At 40.5% G+C, this 24,804-nt stretch overlaps 1 protein-coding gene across 2 annotated transcripts in view; it reads right to left on the minus strand.

Annotated features, from left to right (window-relative positions):
* Window positions 1-1,469: 1,469 nt before the first annotated feature.
* ADRA1A (adrenoceptor alpha 1A) overlaps window positions 1,470-24,804 on the minus strand; it is a 136,231-nt gene continuing 112,896 nt past the window's right edge. The window contains exons 3-4 of one of the 2 annotated variants that reach the window (XM_001371208.3): window positions 16,538-16,773; window positions 1,470-9,770 (exon numbers count right to left, since the gene is read on the minus strand). In XM_001371208.3, coding sequence (XP_001371245.2) covers window positions 9,762-9,770; window positions 16,538-16,773 — 245 coding nt within the window. In that variant the 3' untranslated portion in view covers window positions 1,470-9,761. Of the gene's footprint in view, window positions 16,774-24,804 lie in introns of both variants that reach the window. The other variant, XM_007477809.2, reaches the window with a different exon arrangement.

Consider the following 24,804-nt stretch of genomic DNA (forward strand, 5'->3'; position numbering starts at 1 on the left):
CTAGAGTGTTGAAGTAATTGACCCAAAGTTATATAAGTAGTAAAATGGAAATCGAACCCATAGCCTTTGATTTCAAATTCAGTAGTCTTTATCCTAGAATTCAGAGTATAAAGTATGGTTCTAGCATTGATATAAATACTAATGACTCTGCATAGATAACTAGGCTGGGACTTTGAGTTCATACTGTGTGAGAATCAGTTTAATGGAATGGGGTTTTAGGATCATAAATTCAGAGCTGGAAGGGACCTTCTGGAGTCTCTTTAGCCTGCAACCTTGCTCATTTTATAAATAAGTAAACATATCCATGGAAGTGAATATCTAGTCTGGAGGTGAGGATATTAGGAGGATAGAGAGTAGGGAATGATAGCCATGGAAAACTTTTCATTTGGAAAAATGCATAGATGCTTTCTTTTTTGTCAATAGAAGAATGGGTTGAAGATGCAAAGAGGATAATGTAGGTTTGAGGTCAGGGAAAACTTTCTAAAAATTAAATGTGTCCTAAGTGTCCTCAGGTTGCCTTGGGAGTTAGTGGGTCCTTTTTATTAGAAGTTTTCAAGCAAAGACTTAATGGCTAATTAGTAGGTATTATTCTAATGGAGTTATTTTGTGGCATGAATTAGACCAAATTATCATGAAAGTCCCTTCCATCTGAAATTACATGGTTTGTCAGGGGAGAATGTTATCTTCACCTCTAAAAGGCAAAACCAAATGTAATTGGACAAGATTCCTTCAATATCCAGAGAGCTCTAGGGCTAATCATGGCGGGTTCTTAAGTCAACATCAACAGAATGTCCTTCTTTGGTGCTATCCATGGTCCTGGTATTACCTCAGTCTGTGGCTACCCTCACCACTAGATGCTACGGAGTAGACAGCCCATGGACTCTTAAGTTGTTATGCACCCAATCATCCTTGGGCAGATTTCAGGAATTCTGTGTACTTGGATTGGGAAAAAATCTATATTTTCACTAATCTCTTCTGGAAATTTAGCATTTATTTCAACTACAAATTAAACAAAATTCTAGTGAGGAGATTATAGGTTTAACCAGACTTCCAGGAGAATTGATCATGCAGAAAAAGGTATAAAATTTCTTTATCTTCATTTGTGGTCTCTGACTACATAATTTCCCTGACTGCCTTTGACCCCACTGGCCTTTTTATCAGTTGGTTCTTTGACATTCTTCTCAGACCTCTACCTATCTAGCCATGACCTGGCACACAGTAGGTGCTTAACAAAAGCTTGCTGACTGACTGCCTCCTTCATTTTCCACTCTGGTGAAACATTCTGTTTTTGAACATAATCAGAAGAACATGAGCTTCTTGAGAGTACGGATTGTTTTGTTTATGTCTTTTTATTGCCAGCATCTAGCACAGTGGCTGGCATGTAGTAGGCATCTAATAAGTGCTGTAGATTAGATTAAGCTTCCACAACCACAATATAATTAACTCAGGAATTAAAGTATTTAAAGAAATACATTTAAAATATTTTATTAGAGGACACATTTCAATATTGAACAAGACATAAATAGGTTGCATGAATTTGCAGGAGTGTAAATACTTGTAATTTGAACTACATCATTGAAACAAATAGAACAACTCCCTTCAAACATGAATGAATTGCATGGTCCACAAAGTACATTTTCCCCCCAATAATTTATTTTTCTGCTCATCAATTAATATGTACACTCATTTAATTCAAGAAAAAATGACCAGCATGATTTTTTAATGTATTATATCAGAAAGAAATGGATTTATAAACATGGTGTCTGGAAAATTCAGAAATATTTAAACAACAGAGTTCAATGATACTGAGTCCATTCTGCAAGAGTAGAATGTCTTAGAAGCCATTTTCAGTTTGGGCGTCAATGCAAAATACTGCAGCTGATTCAAGTATACAGACATTTTTGCACAGGAGGATGCAAGTCAAATTCATGAACAGACCTGTTGGGCACATGAGCATTCAGGCTGTGATAGCATATACAACATAATCCACATCTCCACGATAGTTAGGGAAGATAGATAGATACATATATATATATATTTCACAAAATGAAAAGAGAAAAAGGTACCATCCACTCAAGATACCATGATTGAATACCCAAAGCTCGAAGAGGGTCAGGTTGAATCACAGATGACTGGTACATTGGTGGAAATTGTACAGGGAACGGGGATGATGGCGGTGGAGGGGCTCATTTAGCTCATCCATGTTAAGGGTTATATTGGAACCCACTTGATCTGATGGGCAGCCCCACCCAGCACCGATCTGTTCTGGTTACTACATGGAGCTTGTATCCTGGGTAACTTTTATTAGAAGGCAAGCAGAAGAAAGGCAGCCAGCTGGGAAACGTGCTCAGACTCATGCTTCAAGGAAGACTGTGGCATGCTATGAAATCAGAGCTTGAATTACACAGGGATGTAATGAACCTTGACTTGGGGAGGCCCATACATTATATTAAGAGGAGTAAGTAAAATCCCACCAGTTGCTAGTAAAATCTTAGGATTGTTTCTGAGGCAGCACTCAAGTCTGGTGACTGTTCTACACACTCCATGAGCCATACTTCTCAGCTGGGTTAACCCCCCCTGACAAAGTTGAACAGAGTTTGGCGTTTAGTGCCAAAGTTTAAGCACTTCTTGAGAAGTGCAGAGATTTAATTATTATCTCTAGTCAGCATTTAAAAATATTTTTAAAATACCCCACACCATTTCTTTCTCTTGGAAAGCCTCCCTCAGTTATTGTTGTTTTAAAAATAACACTGCACATAAGGGAGTACAACACTGGTTTGTTAATGCTTCACAAAGCTCTTGCTTACGGCTATGGATTAGCCTCCTCACACACAGTGAAGGTTTTGTTTATTTACATGATGGCATCAGGGGAAAAAAAGGAATTAGGTTTTTTCCTGCCTGAAGACCACTGAAGAAGGAAAGCTTCCAAAGTCCAAGATTTCCAGGGGCACAAACTAAAAGGGCCCCAGTTTGCCATCTATCAGCCCTTTAAAGGATCAGCCTCAGTAAAGGGGAAAAGAAGGGGGAGAAGCAAGTTCTTAGGGAAGAGCTGATGATAGATGATGGTCTGAAGCTAGTTTACTGGGCCAAGTCCTGGGGCTGAGAGGCAACCATTTGTCGTGACAGTTTCCCTTGGCAGGTATCGGTATTTCTGCAGTTACATTTCCTGTAGCTGTGAATTTTGTTCTTTCTTTCTTTGGGGATGTTTGTGGTAGAGGGATATTGAGGAGGAAGGCAGTTAGAAAGTTAGAATCTCGGTGGTGGGAAGGAAAGTTGTGTAACCATGAGAACACAACAGAGAGAGACTGTTGGACTGTGTTGGGTCTCCAAGAATGTGAACAATTAGATCCTGAAACCTGTTCTTGGCTTTTGTATGTTTGTTTTTGCAAGCACCAATTAACTCATTCATCTAGACATGGGCCAAAAGTCAGATCAGGACAATGGACATGGGATGGGACCCAAAGCAGTTTCCTTTTAAGTTCTGCTTTGCAGAGACTCAGAGCTGGAAAGGCCCAAATATGACATCTAATTCAATCCCCTCATTTTAGAGTTGAGCAAAACAAGGTTAAATGACTTGCCTAAGGTCACAGAGCTAGTGATCAGCCAAGCCAAGAAACCACTCTTTTTACCTTACCACATTGCATCTATTGATGTGCCAATTCAATCCATTTTAATGGCACTTAACCAGCATTTATTGTACACCTATTGGGTGAGGAAATCTGTGCAGAGTTTAGATTCAGTTAAATTCAATAAGTAATTCAATTAAGCATTTACCATGAATCAGATGCTATGTCAGTCTCTGGAGGTGACAAAGACAAAAATGAAATAGGACCTGCCCTCAAGGAGCTTATATCCCATTGAGGGAAGACAAAAAAAAATCAAGTCAATTCAATATAAACCAAAATGAGCACAATGGAGGAGGTTGGAAAAAGCCTTGTGGAGGAGGTTCTATTCAATATGTCATTCTGTGAGCTATTAGCTCACATGAGTGAAGAGGAAGGGCAAGCCAGGAATGGGAAACTGGCTTATGCAATGACAGAAGAAAGAAATAAGATTTTGTATATTAATAATAGCAAATAAATTCGTTTTGCTGGAATGATAATATCAGAATTGCTCAAAATTGACAGATGAATGAACCCAATTTCATGGAGATAGACTTTTGAGACAGGCTTGAGATTTCAACACCAAATGAGATTTCTGTATTTCCACCCATAACAGAGGAAGTGTCTTGCCTTTGTTTTGGGGTGACAGCTATGTAACCTTGTGCAAGTTATTTGACCTCTCTGAGCTTCAGTTCCTCAGATATAAAATGAGGGAACTGACCAGGATGACCAATGCCATCTCTTCCAGATCGAAATATCTTCCTGATTTTATTTAACAGGTATTTTCTTGAATAGCTATGCCTATTCATAACCTCAGAGTATTCCAGAAAATGGAACTGTAGTGGCAGCAGGGCTGTCTTATAAAAGACAGAGTGAGCTTCCTTACAGGGTCCGATTGAAATTAGAGGTGTAGTAAAAATTAAAAAATAGCTCTGTAAATGTAAGATTCTTCTTCACTTTTTCTGTGAGTTTGGGGAAATCAAATACCTTTTAAAATGTATACTTTATGCTCTAATTGGCCATTAGGTACCAAATTATACCTTTGTTTACCCATGGGGGAAACTACAAGGAATCTAAAGGGAGAAAATTTTCATCCTTTTAGAAACTGAAGAATCCTTTCATGAAGTATACAATTCATACTCATCTGACATAGATGATTGAGCCCAGTCATCCACATTCAAAAAGTAAAGTGGATGAAAAGTACGTTTTGGCCAAATCCAGTTGGATGGACATCCCATTGAATCAGTCTATTAGTGACTCTATGTAGGCTAGTCATTTTAGGTGGATAATGATGTGAGCCCACTGCAGAAGTAGAGGAGATCAATGTAGATCACATTTGGGAAATTGTGCAGGGCTTTCAGTGATCTGTGTTTGCAAGTTCAAATCTGGGTATACTGGCTTTTTGTAAGGTAAAGTAAATCTGTATTCACCTTGGTACAAAATCAATCAATTTATGAACATTTACTTATTAAATACCTATCATGTGCTAGGCACTGTACTATGGAGGATATAAATACAAAGAATGAAACAATTCTGACTCATGAGGAGCTTACATTCTGATGGAGTACACATATTTCATGAAGCTTCTGTAGCATTAACATTAGTCATGTATTACACATCACAGATTTAGACTTGGAGGGACTTTTTATATCATATAGTTCAATCTCCTTATTTTATATATGAAGAAAAGGCTCAGAGAGGGGGAAAAGACCTTCCCCTAAGTCCTCAGACTCCCAATTCTATTCTCTGACTTCTGTAATCAAATAAAGAATTGCATATTCTTACTTTCCACTTGGACCAAACATGCCCCCCAAATCCTGAAAAAAGCCATCAATCTTCTTCCTAGAAACCTAGAAGACGATTGAGATGGATAGAGTTGCTCAAATAAGGCTGAATCAGAACACAAACTCTATATTTAAAATTTGCTCTGGGATTCAACCAAGTTCAAGATCCAAAGTTAGCATCAGTCTATATGGAAAAGGGTTGGGGTAAGAAGGCCAAGATAGCCTAGAAATGTAACAGAATGTGACCATGATGGGCTAAATCTTGAAGGGTAGCCATTCCCATGTCATACTGTGGCTTGTATAAATTCTAGAACTAAGTGGTATAGTGGATAGAATGCTGGACCTAGAGTCCTGAATTCAAATTTTACCTCAGACACTAACTGGTTATGTGATCCTGGATGAATCATTCTCTCTATGCCTTATATTCCTCACATATAAAAAGAGGGACTTGGGGGGCAGCTGGGTAGCTCAGTGGATTGAGAGCTAGCCCTAGAAACGGGAGGTCCTAGGTTCAAATCTGGCCTCAGATACTTCCCAGCTGTGTGACCCTGGGCAAGTCACTTGACCCCCATTGCCTAGCCCTTACCACTCTTCTGCCTTGGAGCCAATACACAGTATTGACTACAAGACGGAAGGTAAGGGTTTAAAAAAAAAGAGGGGCTTGGACTTGAAGTTGTAAATGGATTTCCATTTCTAAATTTATGGTTCTAAAAGTCCCATCTCAGATATGTATTATGTTTGTGGCTCTGAGCAAGTCATATCACCTTCTGTGCCTCAGTTTTATCATCTGTAAAACAAAAGAATTGCACTTGCTAGCCTCTATGGTCCCATTATTTCTAAATGGATAGCCCTATGGTCCCATGATCTAGAAGCAGATGGGGAAATATGAGTTTAGAAATGAGATCTTGACACATGTAGCCACTAAGACTGTCCTCTCTTAGCTCATGTGGATTTGACTTTGACTAGCTAGAGAGCATCCAAAGAAAGGAAACTTGGAGGGTGAAGGTCTAGAGACAGCCTTATGAGAGTCAGTGGAAGGAACTGGAGATATTTAGACTGAAGAAGAGAAGGAAGACTCAACATGTAGCTTCAAGTATGTAAAGAACTGCCATGTTTCAGAAGGATTAGACTTTTCAGCTTGGACCCAGAGGGTAGAAATAGGAGTAGTGAAGAGAAGCTACAAAGAGGAAGAATTTAGCTTGATAGCAGGAAAATCAGAGATTTCTAAAAGTGACTTTGGCGTGTGTGTGTGTGTGTGTGTGTGTGTGTGTGTGTGGTATGTTCTCCCTCCCTGAAAGTTTTAGAACAAACGTTGGATGATTATTTGCTAGGTATATTCTTGAGGGCTTTACTTTGTAAGAATGGACTGGACTTGGTGGCCACTGACTTAGAGATTCAACGATTCTGGGACTTAGATGAAATCAACGTTTTGGTTCTTTCTAAACTGTCACCACTGCTGCTCCCCTGCCTCTGCTCAGTCACAAAGTCCTGCTTCTGTAGTATCTTATCCAATTCCTCTCTACTCCTGATGCTACTACTCTAATAGAGCCCTCATTGCCTCTTTCCTGGACTAGTAACTGATCTCTTTCCATAGTGTCTCTATCCCCTCATCCTTTCCATGATATCTAAAATAATTTCCCAATTGTATATGTTTGATCTCCTCATTCTCTAATCCAAATGCCTTCTAGAGGGCTTCTTTGCTTGTGGCATAGAACATGAATTCCTTAACCTGCCATTCCAAACCTACTATAAGCTGGCTTCATCCTATACTTACAGACTTATTTTCCACTCCTCCCCTTCATGACTGGACCATTAGTTGTTCCTCAAACTGGGCATTCCCCATCTTGTCTCTGTGGATTTCCCATGACTGGAAGATATCCCCCTCTCCATTTTTGCCTCTTAGAAACAATAGCTCTCTTCTAGGCTCATTTTGGGTGTCATTGAAGCCTTCCCAGAACAAAACCTCTATGTTCTCATCTTCCTCGAATGCTTTATATTTCCTTATCTGTAGAGATATTACGTCATCACTTCCATGTCCCAGTACAATGTAAGTATACTGAGGGGAGGAAATGTTTCTTTTCTTTTCTTTTAAACTCTTACCTTCTGTTTTAGAGTTAGAACTAAGTAAAAGTTCCAAGGCAGAAGAGTAGTTCTTACTGTCAGGCAATTAGGGTTAAGTGACTTTCCCAGGGTGACACAACTAGGAATTCAGATTTGAATCCAGTACCTCCCATCTCCTGGCCTGGTTCTCTATTCAGAGCTCCCTATATTTACCCTGGAGGGAATGTTTCAAGCATTTATTAAGCACTTACAATGGGCTAGGCACTGATAAAGAAAGGGAAAAACAGGAAGGTCCTCATGCTCAAGGTCACATTCTAATGTGGAAGACAACTTTTATACTATTATGTTTCAGTTTTTTTTCCCTTTTTCATCCTCAGTGTTTATCACAAAGTTTGTTGTGTTGTCAACACACAACACAACCAAGTATAGTTGACTTAAAGCTTATTGAATAAAAGAATGGTTATGATGGTGATTGTGCTAACATGGTTGGGAAATTAGCTCTTTTGAAGGAAGATAAGGAGAAGTAAATAGAGAAAAAGAAAAAGCAGGACAAAGCAGGGCAGGAGGTGATTCCATGAAATCAAAGTATGAGGCATAAGGTTGATAGGCCATTCTGGCATGCAGTAATACTGGGAATGGAGGAGGAAACTGGGAATTTCTGTAGAGCAAATGAGTTTTTATAGTCAAGGAAATAAGGAGAATGACTTACAAACAGGACCCTTCAACCTTCTGGTCCAGTCACTAATCAGAGAGCTAGGGTCTGACCTTCTCTTGGCCTGAGTTCTCTAAAATGAGGAGGCTACATTATACCAAACTCTGAGGTTTTTCTAAGCTCTGAAAAGCCATGTTTCTGTGAATTTATGTTCCCATTGCCTTTCAACTATGGATATTTTGTTCAAGCCACTCAATGCCTTAGTTTCTTCCCTCATAAAAGGAAGAAAATGAACTAGATGGTTTATCTTTGAAGTCCCTTACAGCCTTAGATCTGCAATCCTATGTAATAGGGAAACACATAAAATAAGAGCTAAAGTCTTAAAATAATGATTCCATCACATCAAGGATTTCTTCTTTTCTTCTTTCACAGACCACAATTTCCCTAGTTGCTTCATTGTACTGGACGTTATTGTACTGTACTGTACTGTTCTGTTGTAATTGACATATAATTTTAATGGCTCATGAATATTTCAGCACCTTAGGATAATAGATTCATAGATTTAGAGCTAGACTCTAGCTTAGTGGTCCTCTGATACAAGGACCTTATCTTACAGTTGAGTAAACTGAGGTTTAGAGACCTGAAGGGATTTGCCAAAGCCACTTATATAGTAAGTGGCAGAGCTGAGGTTGGAATCTAGGTGCTCCCTCTTCAAAGCCAGCTCTTTCCTCTGTTCCATGGTGTCTAGGTTCAAATCCTGATTCTGTCTTGTACTACATGTATGACATGGGCAGTTAATTCCCTTAGCTTGTGAGGGCCTCAACTTCCTTGACTGTAAATGATGAGGTTAGCCTAGATGACCACTTGGCTCTAAATTTATGAACCTATTATCCTTTCATTTTCCAGATATGATCTGCACTTAGTGCTACACTTTTTTCTCGTGTATCAATGTTAGATTTGCCTCACTCTTTGTCTATCCTAGTGATGATTCCCACTACTTATTGATACACAACACTATGTAAGATGAGCAGGGAAAGAGGCACAACAATGACTGATATCATAATGAGAGAATTTTTTTTTTCCATTTGCCTTATCACCAGTCTTGAATAAGAGGCAGAGGAAATATAACTAAGTCATTCTACCTTGAACAAGGGCTGGTAGATGGAGGTGGATGTGGGAAAACAAAAGCCATCTTTGCTGGCTGTTTTACCTAAGGCTCAATTTGAAATGGAGTATTCATGCTTCAGTGGTAAAAAATATTATATGGCAACTTCCCTGCTTAGTACGGACAAGGATTTTGTATGATGGCCATCCCTTACCAGTTTGGGCTCCTGGGAGCATGAAGAGGAAAGAGGTGAGCTGAGCACTTGTAGACAGCTTGAGTGTTCTCTGTAGGAAGCTTAACTTAGTTACCAGGTCCCTTTGTGGTCATTGGCTCTTGCCACCCCCATCAGCAAAAATGCAAATTGTGATCTCCACTCACCAATCTTGCAGAGGCTCTGGAGGGCCATAGGGCTCATGGCCAGCATTGTTTATGAAGATGGTGGGAGTCAAAACAGGCTGAGATCAGCCTTGCTCCATGACCAGGTTTGTGGGCAAGGAACAGATGCATAGAGTGTCACCAATGGCTCTGGCTGGAGCTGTTTGAAGGTGTTTTCAGAGTTAAAAATCCTAGTGGTATGAAAAGAGATTACAGTAAGTGAGCACCAAGGTCTCCTTGAGCACCTTCTCCTTAGTTGCCCTACTGGGACTTCCAAGGGTGCATTTTGCTTATCACAGCATATTATCCTAGCTGTAGTTGGGACTCCCTTCAATGACACATACAGTGCCTCACCTAATTAAGGACAGTCTTCATGTGGGAAAGAGAGCATCATTTTCACAAGAGGAAGGAATATGAGCAGATCCAATCTCAAAAGCTATGGAAAAGTGTCTAAAGGATTATGATGAAGAGCTACTGTGGTTCGAACAATGAGGAATAAATAAATCACTGACAAATAGTTGGCGAAATATTCCTGTGCTTGGAGACCCCATTCTCCCAAGATCAGTGAGTCAAAATAGCTATAGGATGTTAATCTTGATAGAGGGGGAGAGTACTGGTGCTTAGTACTCATAACTGAAATGATTTCAACCAATTCACCATCATCTTGGAAAGGAAGTTAGGAGAAGCAAGTATGAATTGAAAAATAGAATCTCAGAATTAGAAAGGACCTCAGAGGTCATCTGGTTTAATATCTACCAGAGCAAGAATTTCTTGATGAGATGGCTGAGTAGTGTCATCCAACTGAGAAAATCTCAATACCTCCAAGGTTGTCCATTCCATTTTTGAAGAACTTGAATACTGAGGATGTTTTTTTCAAGTCTAAACCCATTTATCTTCATCTCCCATCCCTTGCTCTAGTTTTACTCTCTTGGGCCAAACAGAAAAAGCCAACTCCCCCTTCTAATTGGGTAAAATGATTTGTTACCATTTCCAACTATTTTATTTAAAGATCCTAATCTCCAGGGATCCTTCTGCCTTCTCCCAATAGTCTAAGATCCTTGAGGGTAAGCAACTGTTTGGTTCATCCTTGCATCCTCAGGGCCTAGTACAGTGCCTAGCTCATATAGCAGTTACTCAGTAAATACTTGTGGAATTGAATAGAACCAAATTTATTATACCAGACAATCTTATCTCAGTTCATTAATTCTCTGAAACATGGAATGAGATCAAGGAGAGGAAATCTTGAAATCCTTTTTTTAACTCACCTAACTCTTCCGAACTCTAATCTTACAGAATAGAAATTTGGTGCTGTGGGTACCAAAGCTGTTTAGAAATGAATTCTGAGAACACAAATAAAAGCATATTTGGGGATAATTTTAGGACCCTGAAAAAATCATAACAGGGATTTTTTTGAAATCTTCTGAGATTTGGCCCATTCAAAAGCATGGTTTTGGTGGTTTAATTCATAAATCAAGTATAATATTTAAGTCAGAGGATACCTAGATATAAGAAAATGAACAAACAATTCTGATGGAAGCTCAAGTGTTGACAGCAAGTCAAATGTCCACTTCCCAGGGCTCTTCACACCTCTTTCAGCCAGTGAAGTCACCAGAGGAAGATCGAGTTTTGTCAAATATGAGACAAACATTTTGCATGCCCAAATGATCCCTAGTCTTTTGATTTTGGCTTTACCATTAGTTGTGATGGCTTCTAGGACCATATAGCCACTTCCAAAGCTCCTACTTGAATACATTCAAGAAGCTTTTCCAATCCCAATCATTCTGGGCAAATTCTCCAAACTAAAAATAGATGCAGTAAACATGAGACAAGAATAGGGTCTAACTATGACGGTCATTTGCTTAAAACAGCAAACACTAAGGCTTGGTGCCAATATGTAATGATTTCAGACAGTATGGCATGCTCTGAGTTGCAGGGATTGGTTTGCTGATTGGTTAAAAAGCAACCCAGAATTGAGTTTGCCAATCTCTTTTTTCTACCAGTCCAATATACTACACTTGGGTAATTAGTGTCAAAATTTTAAATTGACAATTGCATATAATCTTATGATCAATTTAATGCTATGGAAAATAGGGAAATGTCAGAATTTAATTCTTTGGTTCTAGAGAAAGAGAATTGGGGGGTGAGAAGGATTGAGATATTTAGGGATATTTGACATTAAAAATAGTCATCATGGCCAATATCAGATGACTGGTTAATATTATGGTTAGTTAATTTCTCTAGAAGTGAAAAATTAAGGACATTAAGGTTAAGCCTCCACCATTTTTTAAAAGATGATATAGGAAGATTTAAAAATAGCATGACTTGTATTCAAATCCTACTCCAGACACTAGACAAGATAATCTTTCTCAACCTCAGTTTTCTAATCTGCAAAATGTGCATAACTGTTGGGAGGATTGAATGAGATAACCTGCAAAATGCTTTGCAAACTTTAAAGCATGATACAAAATATTGGCTATAATTCTCAAGGGTTTGGGGCTAGAGAGACTTGTCTTCAAGTTCCTTAGAGATTTTCTCTCAAAAGCCATCATTTCATTCAAGGGGACCAGATTCTACTATTATTCCCAAGAGACTGATATTCTTTTACATGTTAGTGAGATGGAGAGAGAGGAGAGTCTTTTCTAGATATTTCAATTTAGGTGAAAGCAGTCTCTTCCAATTCAGATGAAATCTTTAGGACTTTCTCAGATTAAGTGAATGATGAAAGAAAAGTTCGAGGGATTTTTAGAGGCTGAGCTCAATCTCATCATTTTACAAATGGGGAAACTGAGGCAAGGAGTGGTTAAGCTACTTGTCCAGGTTCACACAAATCATAAGTGGGACAGTTGGACTTTGAAGATATCTTCTGTTACAAATTCAGTTTATTTACTCCTTTTGTATAATTCTGAACCTTCCAAGTTTTGACCCCTAAATTTTTTCTATTCAGCAAGATTCCCATCCTTTAGTGTAATCACTATAGACTTAGTGAAAGATATTGAACCAAAGCATCATTGAGTTAAAGATATGGAGCTCAAAGGAACATCAGAGACCCTCTGGAGAGTCTGAAATCTAGAGAAAGGAAGGGATTTGCCTGTAAGGAAAACTGTGATTTATGGTGTCCCATCATGATACAAACTTGGTCTGAGGGCAAGGTAGAATGTCCATTTCACCAAAAGGAGAGAGGACATATGTAGGAAAAACTCTCATTGGAGAAAGTAGTGAACACTTTCAGTAAAGGAGATGGGTCAACATGCCCCAACCCTTCCCAATTGTTCAAAAAATATCCACAACACTCTCCACTCCTTTTAAAAAAAATTCTTGCTTACATCTTAGAAGCAGTACTAAAAATTGGTTCCAAGGCAGAAGAGCTGTAAGGGCTAGGCAATGGAGGTTAAGTAACTTGCCCAGGGTCACCCAGCTAGAAAGTGTCTGAGGCCCGATTTGAACCCAGGACTTCTGTCTATGGATTTGACTCTCTATCCAGTGAGCCACCTAGATGCTCCTCACAAAAACTCTTAAGAGATCCCTATTAGACATTCTTCATTGCATCGTGGGAGATAAAGATCCTTAAACTACAGTTATCATTACCAGGGTTGCAGGAAGGGAAAAGATAACTGCAGTTTGCCTTTGTTCTGAGGGTTACATAAACTTTGTGTTTTAACTGGGGTGAGGTGATCAGGATTGAGTACCAGGGCATCAAAATTTTGAGCAGTGGTATCAAACAGAAATAGAAATGTGGCCACTAAACCATAGACAAGCCCTGTGGGCTGCATATTGACTTAGAAAACCCCATATTAACATTATCTCTGTCCTATTGTACTTTATTTGGTTAAGGATTCTCCGATTCCATTTTAATTATATCTGGTTAGTGCTGCACTTGGGAGTGTAGCAGGACCAAATGTTTGTCACATTTGATTTTGAAAATGTTGACAGCACTTGCAGTGCTTCAAGACCACTGAAACCATTGAGCTTAGCATCCTGTTACCAGAGTAATTAGTTAAGATGGTAAATGTTAAGATGGGAAGTTGTAAGATGGCATCCCAGATGAGTACTTTCTCCACCACATCCAATACAATCATTTCATGCCAAATTTCTCCAGGGAACAAAATTCCTAGTCATGTCTCAGCTTGCTAAACACTTTGATAATGTTAAAGGAAAGATGTTAGACAAAAGAAATTAAAGGTACCATGGAAATGGTCCAGAAGCCATCTGCTAAGCCTTGACATCACTGATCTGGCCAGAAAAAGCACATTTGGCTTGGAGTTGGCTCCTGGCCACATCCCGCAGGTGTATTGGATGCTCTGAGTCTGGTGCATTATGTGACAGTAAAGCAGGTAATGGATACTGAAGTCATGATGTGCCTGGAAGGACCAGAAGCCCTCCATTTGCTTGGAAATGAGTTCCTGAAGTATCAGGCGATTTGCCAAGAAGGGTCTTCCGGCTCCTTGCCAAGAGGAAGAAGCTGTCACGTTATTTGGCAGCTGCAACCTTGAGATAGAATGAACTCCTGAGCTCCTTTCTCCCTCTTTTCCCTTCTATTCAATTGATGTTTCTGCTCATCAGCTCCTCAAAATGATTTAACTAGTTTTATAATTAAGATGAAATTCAAGTCAGCAAATCCAAGAGATTGTAAGAGAAAGAGAGCCTTGCCCAAGTCCAGAAAAACCTGGGTCAATGTCCTGCCTCTGACACGTGGAGCCCTATGTATCTGCCATTCAGCTACAATCAGGAAGACCAGAATTCAAGTCCTGCTTCTAATGTACACTTCCTGTGTGTCCCAGGTCGAATACCTTTGTAGGGGTCTAGGCAACTCTCTAAAACTAAGTTGCAGTCAAGGGTGCTAACCTTTTTCGATAGAGAATTTCCTTCCCTGGGACTTCCATATATCATCAATGTAGAACTTAGTCCCTACTTTATCCTTAGCGGTCAGGCACTATCCTAGGTGCTGGGGATACACAACTCAAAATGAAACCTTTCCAGCTTTTAAAGAATTTATGGTCTACTGGGGGATATGACATGTTAATAGGCAAGTAAATATAATAATTGACCTTGATATAGTGCCTTAAGATTTGAAAATCACTTTACATTCTACAAATGATCTCTTTTGGGACTCACAATAACCCTGTGAAGCATGTGATATTCTTTCCTTCATATTACAGGTGTGGAAACTGAGGCTCAGGGTTGCATAGCTTAGAAAAAAATTCTCATTGCAAGGGGCAGCTAAGTTTCTCAGTGGTTAGAGAATCATGCCTATAGATGAGAGATCCCAGATTCAAATTTGGCCTCAGATATGTCCTAGCTGTGTGATCCTGGGCAAGTCACTTAACCTCAATTGCCTAGTCCTTATTGTTCTGCTTTGGAACTGATACTTGGTATTGATTCTAACCAGAAGGTAAGAGTTTAAAAAAAAGAAAAATAATCCTCATCCTGACTGCCCAATAGACTGTATGCTTTCTGATGACATGAACTATCTTGTTTTCATCTTTGAACCTCCAAGAGACTAGCAACTATATTACAGATTGAAGACAATAGGTATTTACTACACATTTTATTTTTTTGGATGAAATTGAATTCAAGGTAAACTTCTTGAAGGCAGGAACTTGCATTTTTTTCTTTGTTTCAACTAGAGTCTAGTAGAATGCCAAGAACATAGTAGGTGTTTAATACATGCTTGTGGAATTGAATCACAATTTTGGTTAAATGTGATCTCTCCTTCCTCCAATTTTCTTATAGCACTTTTTCTATACCTCTCCTTTGAGTTCATAACCCTTTCCCTTGGAACTCCATTATCTGTGTTCATTATCTATCCCTTTATGAGACTAGGTATACCTTGAGAGCAGGGATGGGGCTCTTTTCTTTCTTGAATGCCATTATCCAGCACAGAGAAGACAAATAAAAAGTATATGATGAATTAATTATTGAACTTTATCGATAAAGGATTTCAATCATCTTATTGGCACTTTCAGCACTTTCCACTTTCCCCCCATTTCCTCCACCAAAAAAGAGAAAGAATTCCCTCTCTTCAATAAAGGAACTCAATGAATGTCATCTCATGCTAGACTCTGGGAACTGAGGGTTGGCATCATAGCGAGAGTCCGGAGAAAAGTAAACTTCGCTCTCATGTTTCCCACAACCGAGATGCAGGAAGGATCCATAGAGTCCAGGTTGAAGACCATTCCCTCAGGGGGGAGGGAATTATGCTTGGGGATATTGAACTCCATTTTGAATCCTCTCCCTTTCCCTCTCCTGTCCTTATTCACTAAAATAGTGACTGAGGCCACCAGTAAAATCAGCCTGGAAAAAAAATCTCACGCCATCAAGAAATAACTCCAAACTTAGAGTGTGCGCTGAAAATATTCTCGATGAAATCATAATCATATATTTATAGTCTTTTGGATTGTGCAGGAAATTTTGTTTCCCATGATATTTTTCGGTGGAATGACCAGAGACAAAAAGGAAGGCTCAGAGAGAAACAGTGTTCCCAGCAAGGAAATAATATTACTATCATACTAAGTCCCCAGACTATGAGATGATCTATTATCTCTCTTTCCTAACCACCCCACGCTAGATGCATGGCCATTGCCTTTACTCCAGGATGAGTAACTATCCAACTTGATGAGTGGGAGATGGGATGACAAATGACCCATCAACATTCCCTCTCCCTTGGGACTGCTCCAGCCCATTAGACCTCCTCCCCATTCTCACTGAGGGAGATGGTGTGGATCTTAATGGTGGGTAGTTGGCGATTCTCTTGGATGGCTGGGCCCGAGGACCCCACGCAGCAGCAGACCCTCAGAAAGCTTTTGCTTCTCACTCGGGCCGAAGTGCAGGTGGATTGGTCATGGGTTACAGCATTCCTAGTGGGCCCACTGGATGTGGAAGAGAAAAATTTCCACTCGCAGACCCCCTCGGACTTGGAGATCTTATAGAAGGTCTCCCCTGATCCCACTGGGATACGCACCAAGTCCTTGTGCTCTCCTATGGCGTGGCTGGGTGGGTTGAGGGTATAGCCAATGGCATGTTTTGTGGACTGTTTTCTTCGTAGACACTGGGCTCTCAGGACATTCTGAAATGCCTTTTTAAACTCTTGACTGGAACAAGGATAGATGATGGGGTTGATGCAGCTGTTTAAGTATCCGAGCCAAAAGGCTATTTTAAAAACAGTATCCGAGGGCTTAGATTCAGGGAAGAAAGACCCTAGAATAAAACACAAATATAGTCACATACGTTATTTGGCCGGGGGGAGGTATAGCATAGTAAGGTGATATGCACAAAAGTACAAAGGATGGCATAGAGGCAGAAACACAGAACTTGGGATCAAATAAAACCCAACAACCGAAAACCTAACTGAATCCTATCATGGTTACTAGCAAACCATGTGATCCTGGGCATGTCTATAAGATGGGATTAATGCTTGTTGCTTTACCTTTCTCAGTGGAATATTGTGAGCCCTTAAATCACCCCAGAAATTTGAGCTATTAAAAAATCATGATCTATGAGATTTTTGGAAAAGTTGTTCAATTTCTTTGAGTCTCAATTTCTTTATCTGTAAAATGGGCATAATCTCTGCAGCATCTCCATCACAGGGTTGCTACCAAAGGCAGGTGAGAAGTATTTCTAAAGTGTGCTGATAAGAGTAAATGAATGATGAATCCCATCTCTGCCTTTACAAAGTTTGCCAGTGGTCTGTTATATATCTGTATTCTTTGGGGGGGGGGGGCGGTGTTGGAAGAACCCACCTCCAACCAAGTTAAGAGACTTTGGATTTAAGCTTGCCTCCAGCCACGGTGTTTTCCTCATTTTCTTCCAAACACACCTTGTTCATTCTGACTCCCAGGTATTTGTTTATTTCCAATACTGGACAAACTCCAGTGGCTCCCTTTCACACTCAGGAGCAAATATAGAACCCATTGGTTTGGTGTTCAAGGCTCTCCTCCCACCAATAGCATTCCAGGCCTTTTACACTACAACCTGCTTTGTACTCTTTGATGCAGCGACACTGGTCTCCTTGCTCCTCTAGGAAGAAGAAACTTCATTTCAGCTCTGGGCATTTTTTCTGGCCATCTCCTTCCTCATCTCTGTCTTTTGGCTTTCCTGGTTTCCTTCAACTTCTAGGTAAAACTCAGCCTTCTATAGGAAGCCTTTCTGAATCTTTCTTACTTTGAGGGTTTTCCTTCTGTTCATTGTTTCCCACTTTTGTAGTTTGTTTATGTTAGATTGTTAGATTGTTGTTCCCTCCTCTCCCCACTTAGATGGTGAGGGCATGAGCTGCCATGGCCTCTCTTTGAATCCCCAGGGCCTAGCACAGCACCCAGCACACATTAGGCACTTAATAAGTGCCTAATGACTAACAATGTGGAGTGTCCTCCCCACTCTCAATTTATTCAAATTAATCAATAATCAATCAATAACCATCATTCAAGGTCCAGCTCAGATACTAGCCCTCCTAGGAAACCTTCTTGACTCTGGTTCACCTCCAGGAAAGACTTTCTCTTCCATCTCTTCTTGGGACTTACAGCAAGAACCTCTCCTTTAATAGTTAATGTCACCCCCCCCCCAAAGGCCAAATGATATCAAGCATGGTATGGAGGACTAGAAAGCCCAAGGTTTGACTTTCCCTTTCAACATGACTAGCTGTTCAACAGAAGTAACCTCTCTGAGTTTCAGCTTCCTCATCTTCCACTAAAGGTCTCCAACAACTACTTTGTGATTTCTCTGGTCCCTTCTAGCTCTAAGGGCTAAGTGACAATGGAAAAGTCACTTAAAAAAAGCTAAGGGCTAAGTGACTATGGACAAGTCACTTAACCATGTTAGACTTTTATTTTCTTCTCTGACATGAGGGAGGAAGGTTGACAATTATTGTCTCTCTTGGCTCTAAGTCCTGTGAACTCTTGAAGGGAGCAGATATTGACTCAAACGTTCCATTGCCTAATGGAGTCAACGCACATTTAAAGATGGACATTGAGGCCATGGAGTCACTACTTAATGGGACCTTGTCACTTGAGTGAGTCAGTCATATGATCAAAAAATAGTTATTGAGCAGCAGTGCCTGGCTCTGTTCACTCAAGATAGAAAAAGAGGCAAGACAGCTCCTGCCCTCAAGGAGGCTGCGATGGGGGAGATAAGAGGCAAATGAACAGGTTCAGTTAAGCTACATACAGGAGCTATGGGAAATAATTAAATGAGCAAAGAGACTAGAATTAAGAGGAGGTTGGAAGAAGCTTCCTGTAGAAGATGGGCTTTTAGAAGAGACCTAAAGGAAGCTATGGAAGCCAGAATAAATGTTGGGCTGCCTCTTCCTGCCCTCCCCCTTTCCTCCAGTGGTTTAAGATTTTCCTGCTCCAGGGCTCTCAAGTGACCATGAAGCATCTCTCTAGCATTCTGTCCCCAGTGAATCAATCAAAGAACAAAGTGGGTGAGTGGAGAAGGAATGAAGTGGGATGGGCAGTGAGTTACACTATCAGGATGGCATTCACCAAATGGGGGGAAGGGAGGACCAAAGGCCACCATGTCTGGCTAGCTGCAGGGGGAACTTTAATATAGCACAGAAATAGTTGGATAGCCCAATGTTCCCTCCTCCCACTCAGCCAGTTACACTAGCAAGCAGCATCACTAACAAGATTGCTTGTATTGTGTAAAGACTTGAGGGTGTGCCTAATGACTGCCAGGGAGAACAGAGCATGTGAACACTACCTTGTCTGGGAGTCTCTTTTCTCAAGGAATTAGATTGGGGGCAAATTGTCCTTATTTGGACATTTTTGGTAAAGAAAAAATATGAAAATTTCTGAACTCTGAGACCAAATGCTAATGAGTGGTTATGAAATGGTCTGAAATTTGTCATAGTTCTGTCGAGTGGCAACATTCTGGAATTGGTTATTACTTGAGGTTAAGTGTCAGAAAGCAAGAATGAGTGGGATGATAATAGCAAAGAAATATTTCAGATTATATGCTTGAGGTATAAAGTTTTAGTATCTCCTTCTCTTTGCTCCCTTATTATTTCTCTTCCCATCCTTTTCATTCCCCCTCTGCTTCCTCTTAATTCCCTCACTGCCCATGGTTTCACAGTACCTTCTGGTATAAAGCCTTTCATTGGCTCCCCTACCCTTCTACCCTAGACTTTAAGGTTCTCTCTATCCTTCAAACTTCTCTCAACTGTAGCAAAATTCTCATTTTATCCGTATTTCTCAAGTATACATTAAGAAAAGTAGAGATCACAGATTTAGATCTAGAAGGAGCCTTATGCTTCATCGGGCTCATTTTATTGACTAGGGAACTGAGGACCCAAGAAGTAAAACAATTTCCCTAATATCACACATCAGATACTACATTGCAGTCAAGATTCAACATTGCCACTCAGTATAAATGTGTAAGTTTCCCTGACACTGAATCCACAACTTTCCCGCAAATAATTCATACAAAGGTGTGACTGACTGAAATCCCTAACCTTCTTGGCCGGTCTTCACTTAAATCCAATTTATGCATGAATCAAAAGACATCACTAGTGATGCCATTTTGGTCCTCTTCCAGGACAAAGGCCAACGATCATAATCCTAGCAATCCAAAGAAGATATCTAGTTGCCTGAATTTCAGACAGGTTGAAGGAGCTCTTGTGTACGTATGTGTGTATTAAGAGAGAATCAGGGGTAAGGATATGGCTTTGAAATCATGTCATTCAGTGTAATCCCAGGGTTGAAGGGCTGTCATTGTGGAAGAGAGATTAGTATTGATCTGTTTTGCCACAGAAGCAGGAGCACTGGGTGCTCTTTTCAGAGGAAGCATGTTGACAGCCAACAATGAATGTCATCCTGAAGTGCAATGGACACTTTCATCCCTTGCCTGATATTAACAACCAGAAGACTACAGAAGCAAAGTAGTGCCACCAGTAAGGGCTCTGCATCCACCCCACTTGGGCTCTAACACTTCAGCCTTTGATATGGTTACAGAGGAGAGAGAAATAACCCTGACGAAAAAGAAGATGGGAAAGTCATTGTCCTTGATAAGTGGCCAACCAGTCTTCAGTTGGATTTCTCCAATGGAGGTAAAGCCCATCACCTCTTGAGGTAGCTTATTCCATATTTAGATGAACTGTAATTGCATCAGAGTTCTTTTTATGTTAAACCTCAGTTTGCCTCTTATTCACTTCTTCCCTTGACCTTTCTTTGCCATGAACCATTAGTATAATCCATCTTTCAAAGACCAGCCCTTCCAGCCCTTGAAGACAGTCCTCACCTCTGTTCTCCAGGATACACACCCCCAATCCCTTCAGTCAATTTTCATATGGCATGAAATAATTATTGACTCTCCTCTAACTGTGGTGCTCTTCACTGTACACCCTATAGTATGTCAATTAATCAATCCATTAATCAGTACACATTAATCACCTATTATGTGCTAAGCACTGGGGTTCCCAAAAGAGGCCACATCTTTTTGAAGATGTGATGCCTAGGGCTGAGCATAATATGGAGCTAGGTGGCAAAATGAAAAGAGCACTGGACGGAGTTATTATTGTTACTGTTATCATTGTTGTTGTTATATTCTGGAGGGGGTATGAAGAGAGCAAATCACTTCTGAATTTTAGGTTTTTAGTGGCAGGGGGAGTTCCAGAAGAAGAAATCGATTTGCCTTAATGCAACAGAGACAGTGGGTGAGCTGGGAATGTACCCAGCCTGTGGTTTCTAGTCATACTCTACTATCTACCCAGCCTTTTCATGGGACGTTTAGTCACTCCAGAATGAAACAAGAACACTAAACAGGATTGATTCTGGAGTTTATGAAGGTCAGAATGACCTTAATGAATGAGAACATTGGATTTGGAGTCAAATCTCACCTCCTACCCTTACTGTGTGACTTTAGGTAAGTCACTTAGACTCTCTGTGCCTCAGCCACCTTCTCTGTCAAACAAAGAGGTGGAATTCAAGATAAGACAGTATTCAGAATAAATCTTCTTAGTACCTTATTATTTTCATGTTGATTTCTCCATTAGCACACTGGCTTTTCATGGGCAGGGGCTATGTTTGCTGCTTTTCGATCCATCAGAACTTAGCACAACGCCAGACCCAAAGGATTTCTATGGTTAAAAGTCACAGAGGATGGGGCAGGGGTTCCTTCATCTGGCAAGGGTTCTTTCTATACACATATTCAGGTTCCATAGCCATCAATCATTCAGTGAACATTATCATCTCTCTTTATCTGAGCAGGCTGTCCTTCATGCCTAGATCATTCTTCTGTCTTGGAATTCCTTTAAGGCCAACTCAATGATCACCTTCTGCCAGGAGTCTTTCTTTATTCCTCCACTTGTTACTGACTGAAAATGTCCCCTAATTACTTTCTATCTAATTAGTCTAGCTGTTGGATTAACTTTTTGGTGAATACATTGTCTCCATTGAATAGAACAGAAATGGTCCTTGAGGGCATGGACTGCATAGCTTTATTTTTTACTTGGCATATAGTAGGACCTCAGCAAATATTCCTTGAATTCAATTTGGCACCTGTTAAGTGGTCCAGTGGATAGAGTATTGGACTTGGAATCAGGAAGACTCATCTTCCTGAATCCAAATCTGGCCTCAGACAACTTTCCAGTTGTGACCTTGGGCAAGTCACTTAACCCTGCTTGCTTCAGTTTCTTCATCTGTAAAATGAGTTGGAGAAGAAAATGGCAAATCACTTCGATATACTTGCCAAGGAAACCCTAAATGGGGTCAGGAAGAGTTGAACAGGACTGAGACCACTGAATAACAACAATATGGCAAGTGTCATGCATTGGGTTCAAAGGATTCAACAGGATGACAAAATGGACTTTGCCCTCAACAGCTGCTATTCCCTCGGAGAGAAATGGCATGTATGGAGATAAATACAAGGGGCATACAAAAGAAATATGATTTAATTTAGGTTCTCTCAAAGAGCCTGTGTTCCATTGGTGGAAATAATATATGTAGAGAGAAATTGTGACAAAATGATAGTGATGGAGTAAGAGCAGAACAAATCTCTTCTCCACTTCAGATTTTAGTGGAGGTCCAGGAAAGGATGCTGATTTGTCCTACTGCAACAATCAGAGTAGAGTAGCAAGTGAGGGATCAGGGAAAGTGTTGTAGAGAGTAAGCCCCTGACATGAGGTTTTTGGGGTACGTAATTTTTCTTTTTGCTTTTCCCCAATTACATATAAAATCAGTTTCCAACATTTGTGAAGGGAACTTGGAGGAAGGGAGGAAGGAAGGACCACATTCTAGGCAAGGGGGAATAGCCCACACAAAGGCTTGTGGGCTGGAAGCTAGTGGAGACCGTGTAGCCCAAACTCCTCAGGATCCCCAGATCAAAGGTGCCTGAAGCTAATGAGCTTAAGTCCAGGCCTTTTTCCAGAGGAATGTGGAATGTTAAAATACTTATCTGCCCTCTATAGTTGCTCCTGGGTTTCCAGCTATCTGAAAGGAACCTTAACCCCTTGCTTGGCTCCTCTGCTTCACCCAGTATCTCTTGGCTTTAAAGCATTGCCTGAAGAGAAGGGCTGAACAGACAAAATCCACTGTGGCCCAAGTGTGTTAATTTCAGGGCTCCCAGAAGCCCTTGCTATCCCCCACAATGCTTCTTTCCTGCTAGCTGAATGGTGCCTGAAATCCTCCTCCTACTCTATTGTAAAGCAGGGCTCACTTTTTTGTTTAGCCCTGGAAGGAATTGAGTCTCATCAGATGGACAGAATCAGAGATTTTCTGAGCTGGTCTCTGTGGCCATTCTATCCAAACCATACTTGAAAAAGAACTTGAGTATGGAGTCATCTAGTCTTTGCCTGAAGACTTTCAGGAAGGGGGAACCTGCTGCCACCCCTTGGGTTTTGGGACAACTCTCATTGTTCAGAGAATTTTCCCAACATCCAGACTAAACTGGCATCTTGCTCCTCAGTTCTGCCCTTGGGGCCAAACAGACAAGTCTAGTTCCTTGTCCATATGATAACTCTTCCAGTCCTTGAAGATAGCAATCACCCTCTCCTCCACCTTCTTTTCTCCAAGCTAAACAGGTTCAGTTCTTCCAACTGATCATGTCACCTATTTCAGATCCTTCAGCATCCTGGCTGCCTTCCTTGGGATGCTCTCCAGCCTGTTTATGTCCTCCTTCAAGCTGTGGGGCCCAGAAGAGTCAGACACGAAGGCTGGAAGGGCCACTACACATCCTAGCTTGCTTCACAGGAGGGAACTCAGTTCCAAAAGCACAAGGTAACATTGCAAAGTCATGCAAAGGTAGGATTTGTACCAAAGTCATCCCAAAGTCAGCATGCTTCCTGCTCTATGCTGACTGCTATGTCCTACTACCATGTCAACCATATTTGCCTCAGTTTCTCCACTTATAAAATGAGCTGGAAAAGGAAATGACAAATCATGTACTTTGTAGCCCCCTCTACCCCCCCTCCCCATAAACTTCAGTTTGGCCCCCAGGACCCAAGACCAAATCTTCTGTTTGTTTGTTTTGTTTCAAAGCCCTTCAGAACCCAGCTCCTTCTGCCTTCCCAGTTTTCTTACATCTTACTTATCTCCATGAGCTCTTAGACCCAAAGACACTGAACTCCTTGCTGTTCCATGAATAAGATCCTCCCTCTCTTGGCTCCAGGAATTTTTTTCAGTCTATCCTTACCCCCAACTTATAACTACAATGATCTCCTTCCTCTTCTGGCTTCTCTTTTTAAAAAATATTTAGTCATATTCAAGTCTTTGTGATCTCATTTGGGGTTTTCTTAGCAAAGATATTAAAACAGTTTGTCAGCTTCTTCTCCAGTTTGTTTTACAGATGAGGAAACTGAGGTAAACAAGGTGAAATGATTCAGCCAGGTCACATAGCTAGTAAGTGTTTGAGGCCAGATTTGAACTCAGGAATATGAAACTTTCTAACTCCAGTCCTGGCACTCTCTCTGGTGCACTACTTAGTTGTCCCTTCTGCCTTTCCTGGCTTCCTTTAAATCAGCTAAAACCCCATATTCTATAAGAAGCCTTTCCCAACCCCTCTTCTTTCTAGAAGCCTTTCCAAATCCCTCATTTAATATTTATTTATTTCTCCTGTATTGTATATTGCATATCTTGATATATAATCCAGTATGTATAATAGGTACATAGTTGTATACATTTGTCTACTTATTGTCTTGATTAGATCGAAGGCTTCTTGAGAGTGTGGATGATAGTTTGCCCCTTTGTCGGATGCCTAGAATTTAGCACAGAGCCTAGCACACAGTAGGTGCTTTATCTTTTC

Source organism: Monodelphis domestica, chromosome 1 (genome assembly GCF_027887165.1).
Source record: "Monodelphis domestica isolate mMonDom1 chromosome 1, mMonDom1.pri, whole genome shotgun sequence".
NCBI lineage: Eukaryota > Metazoa > Chordata > Mammalia > Didelphimorphia > Didelphidae > Monodelphis > Monodelphis domestica.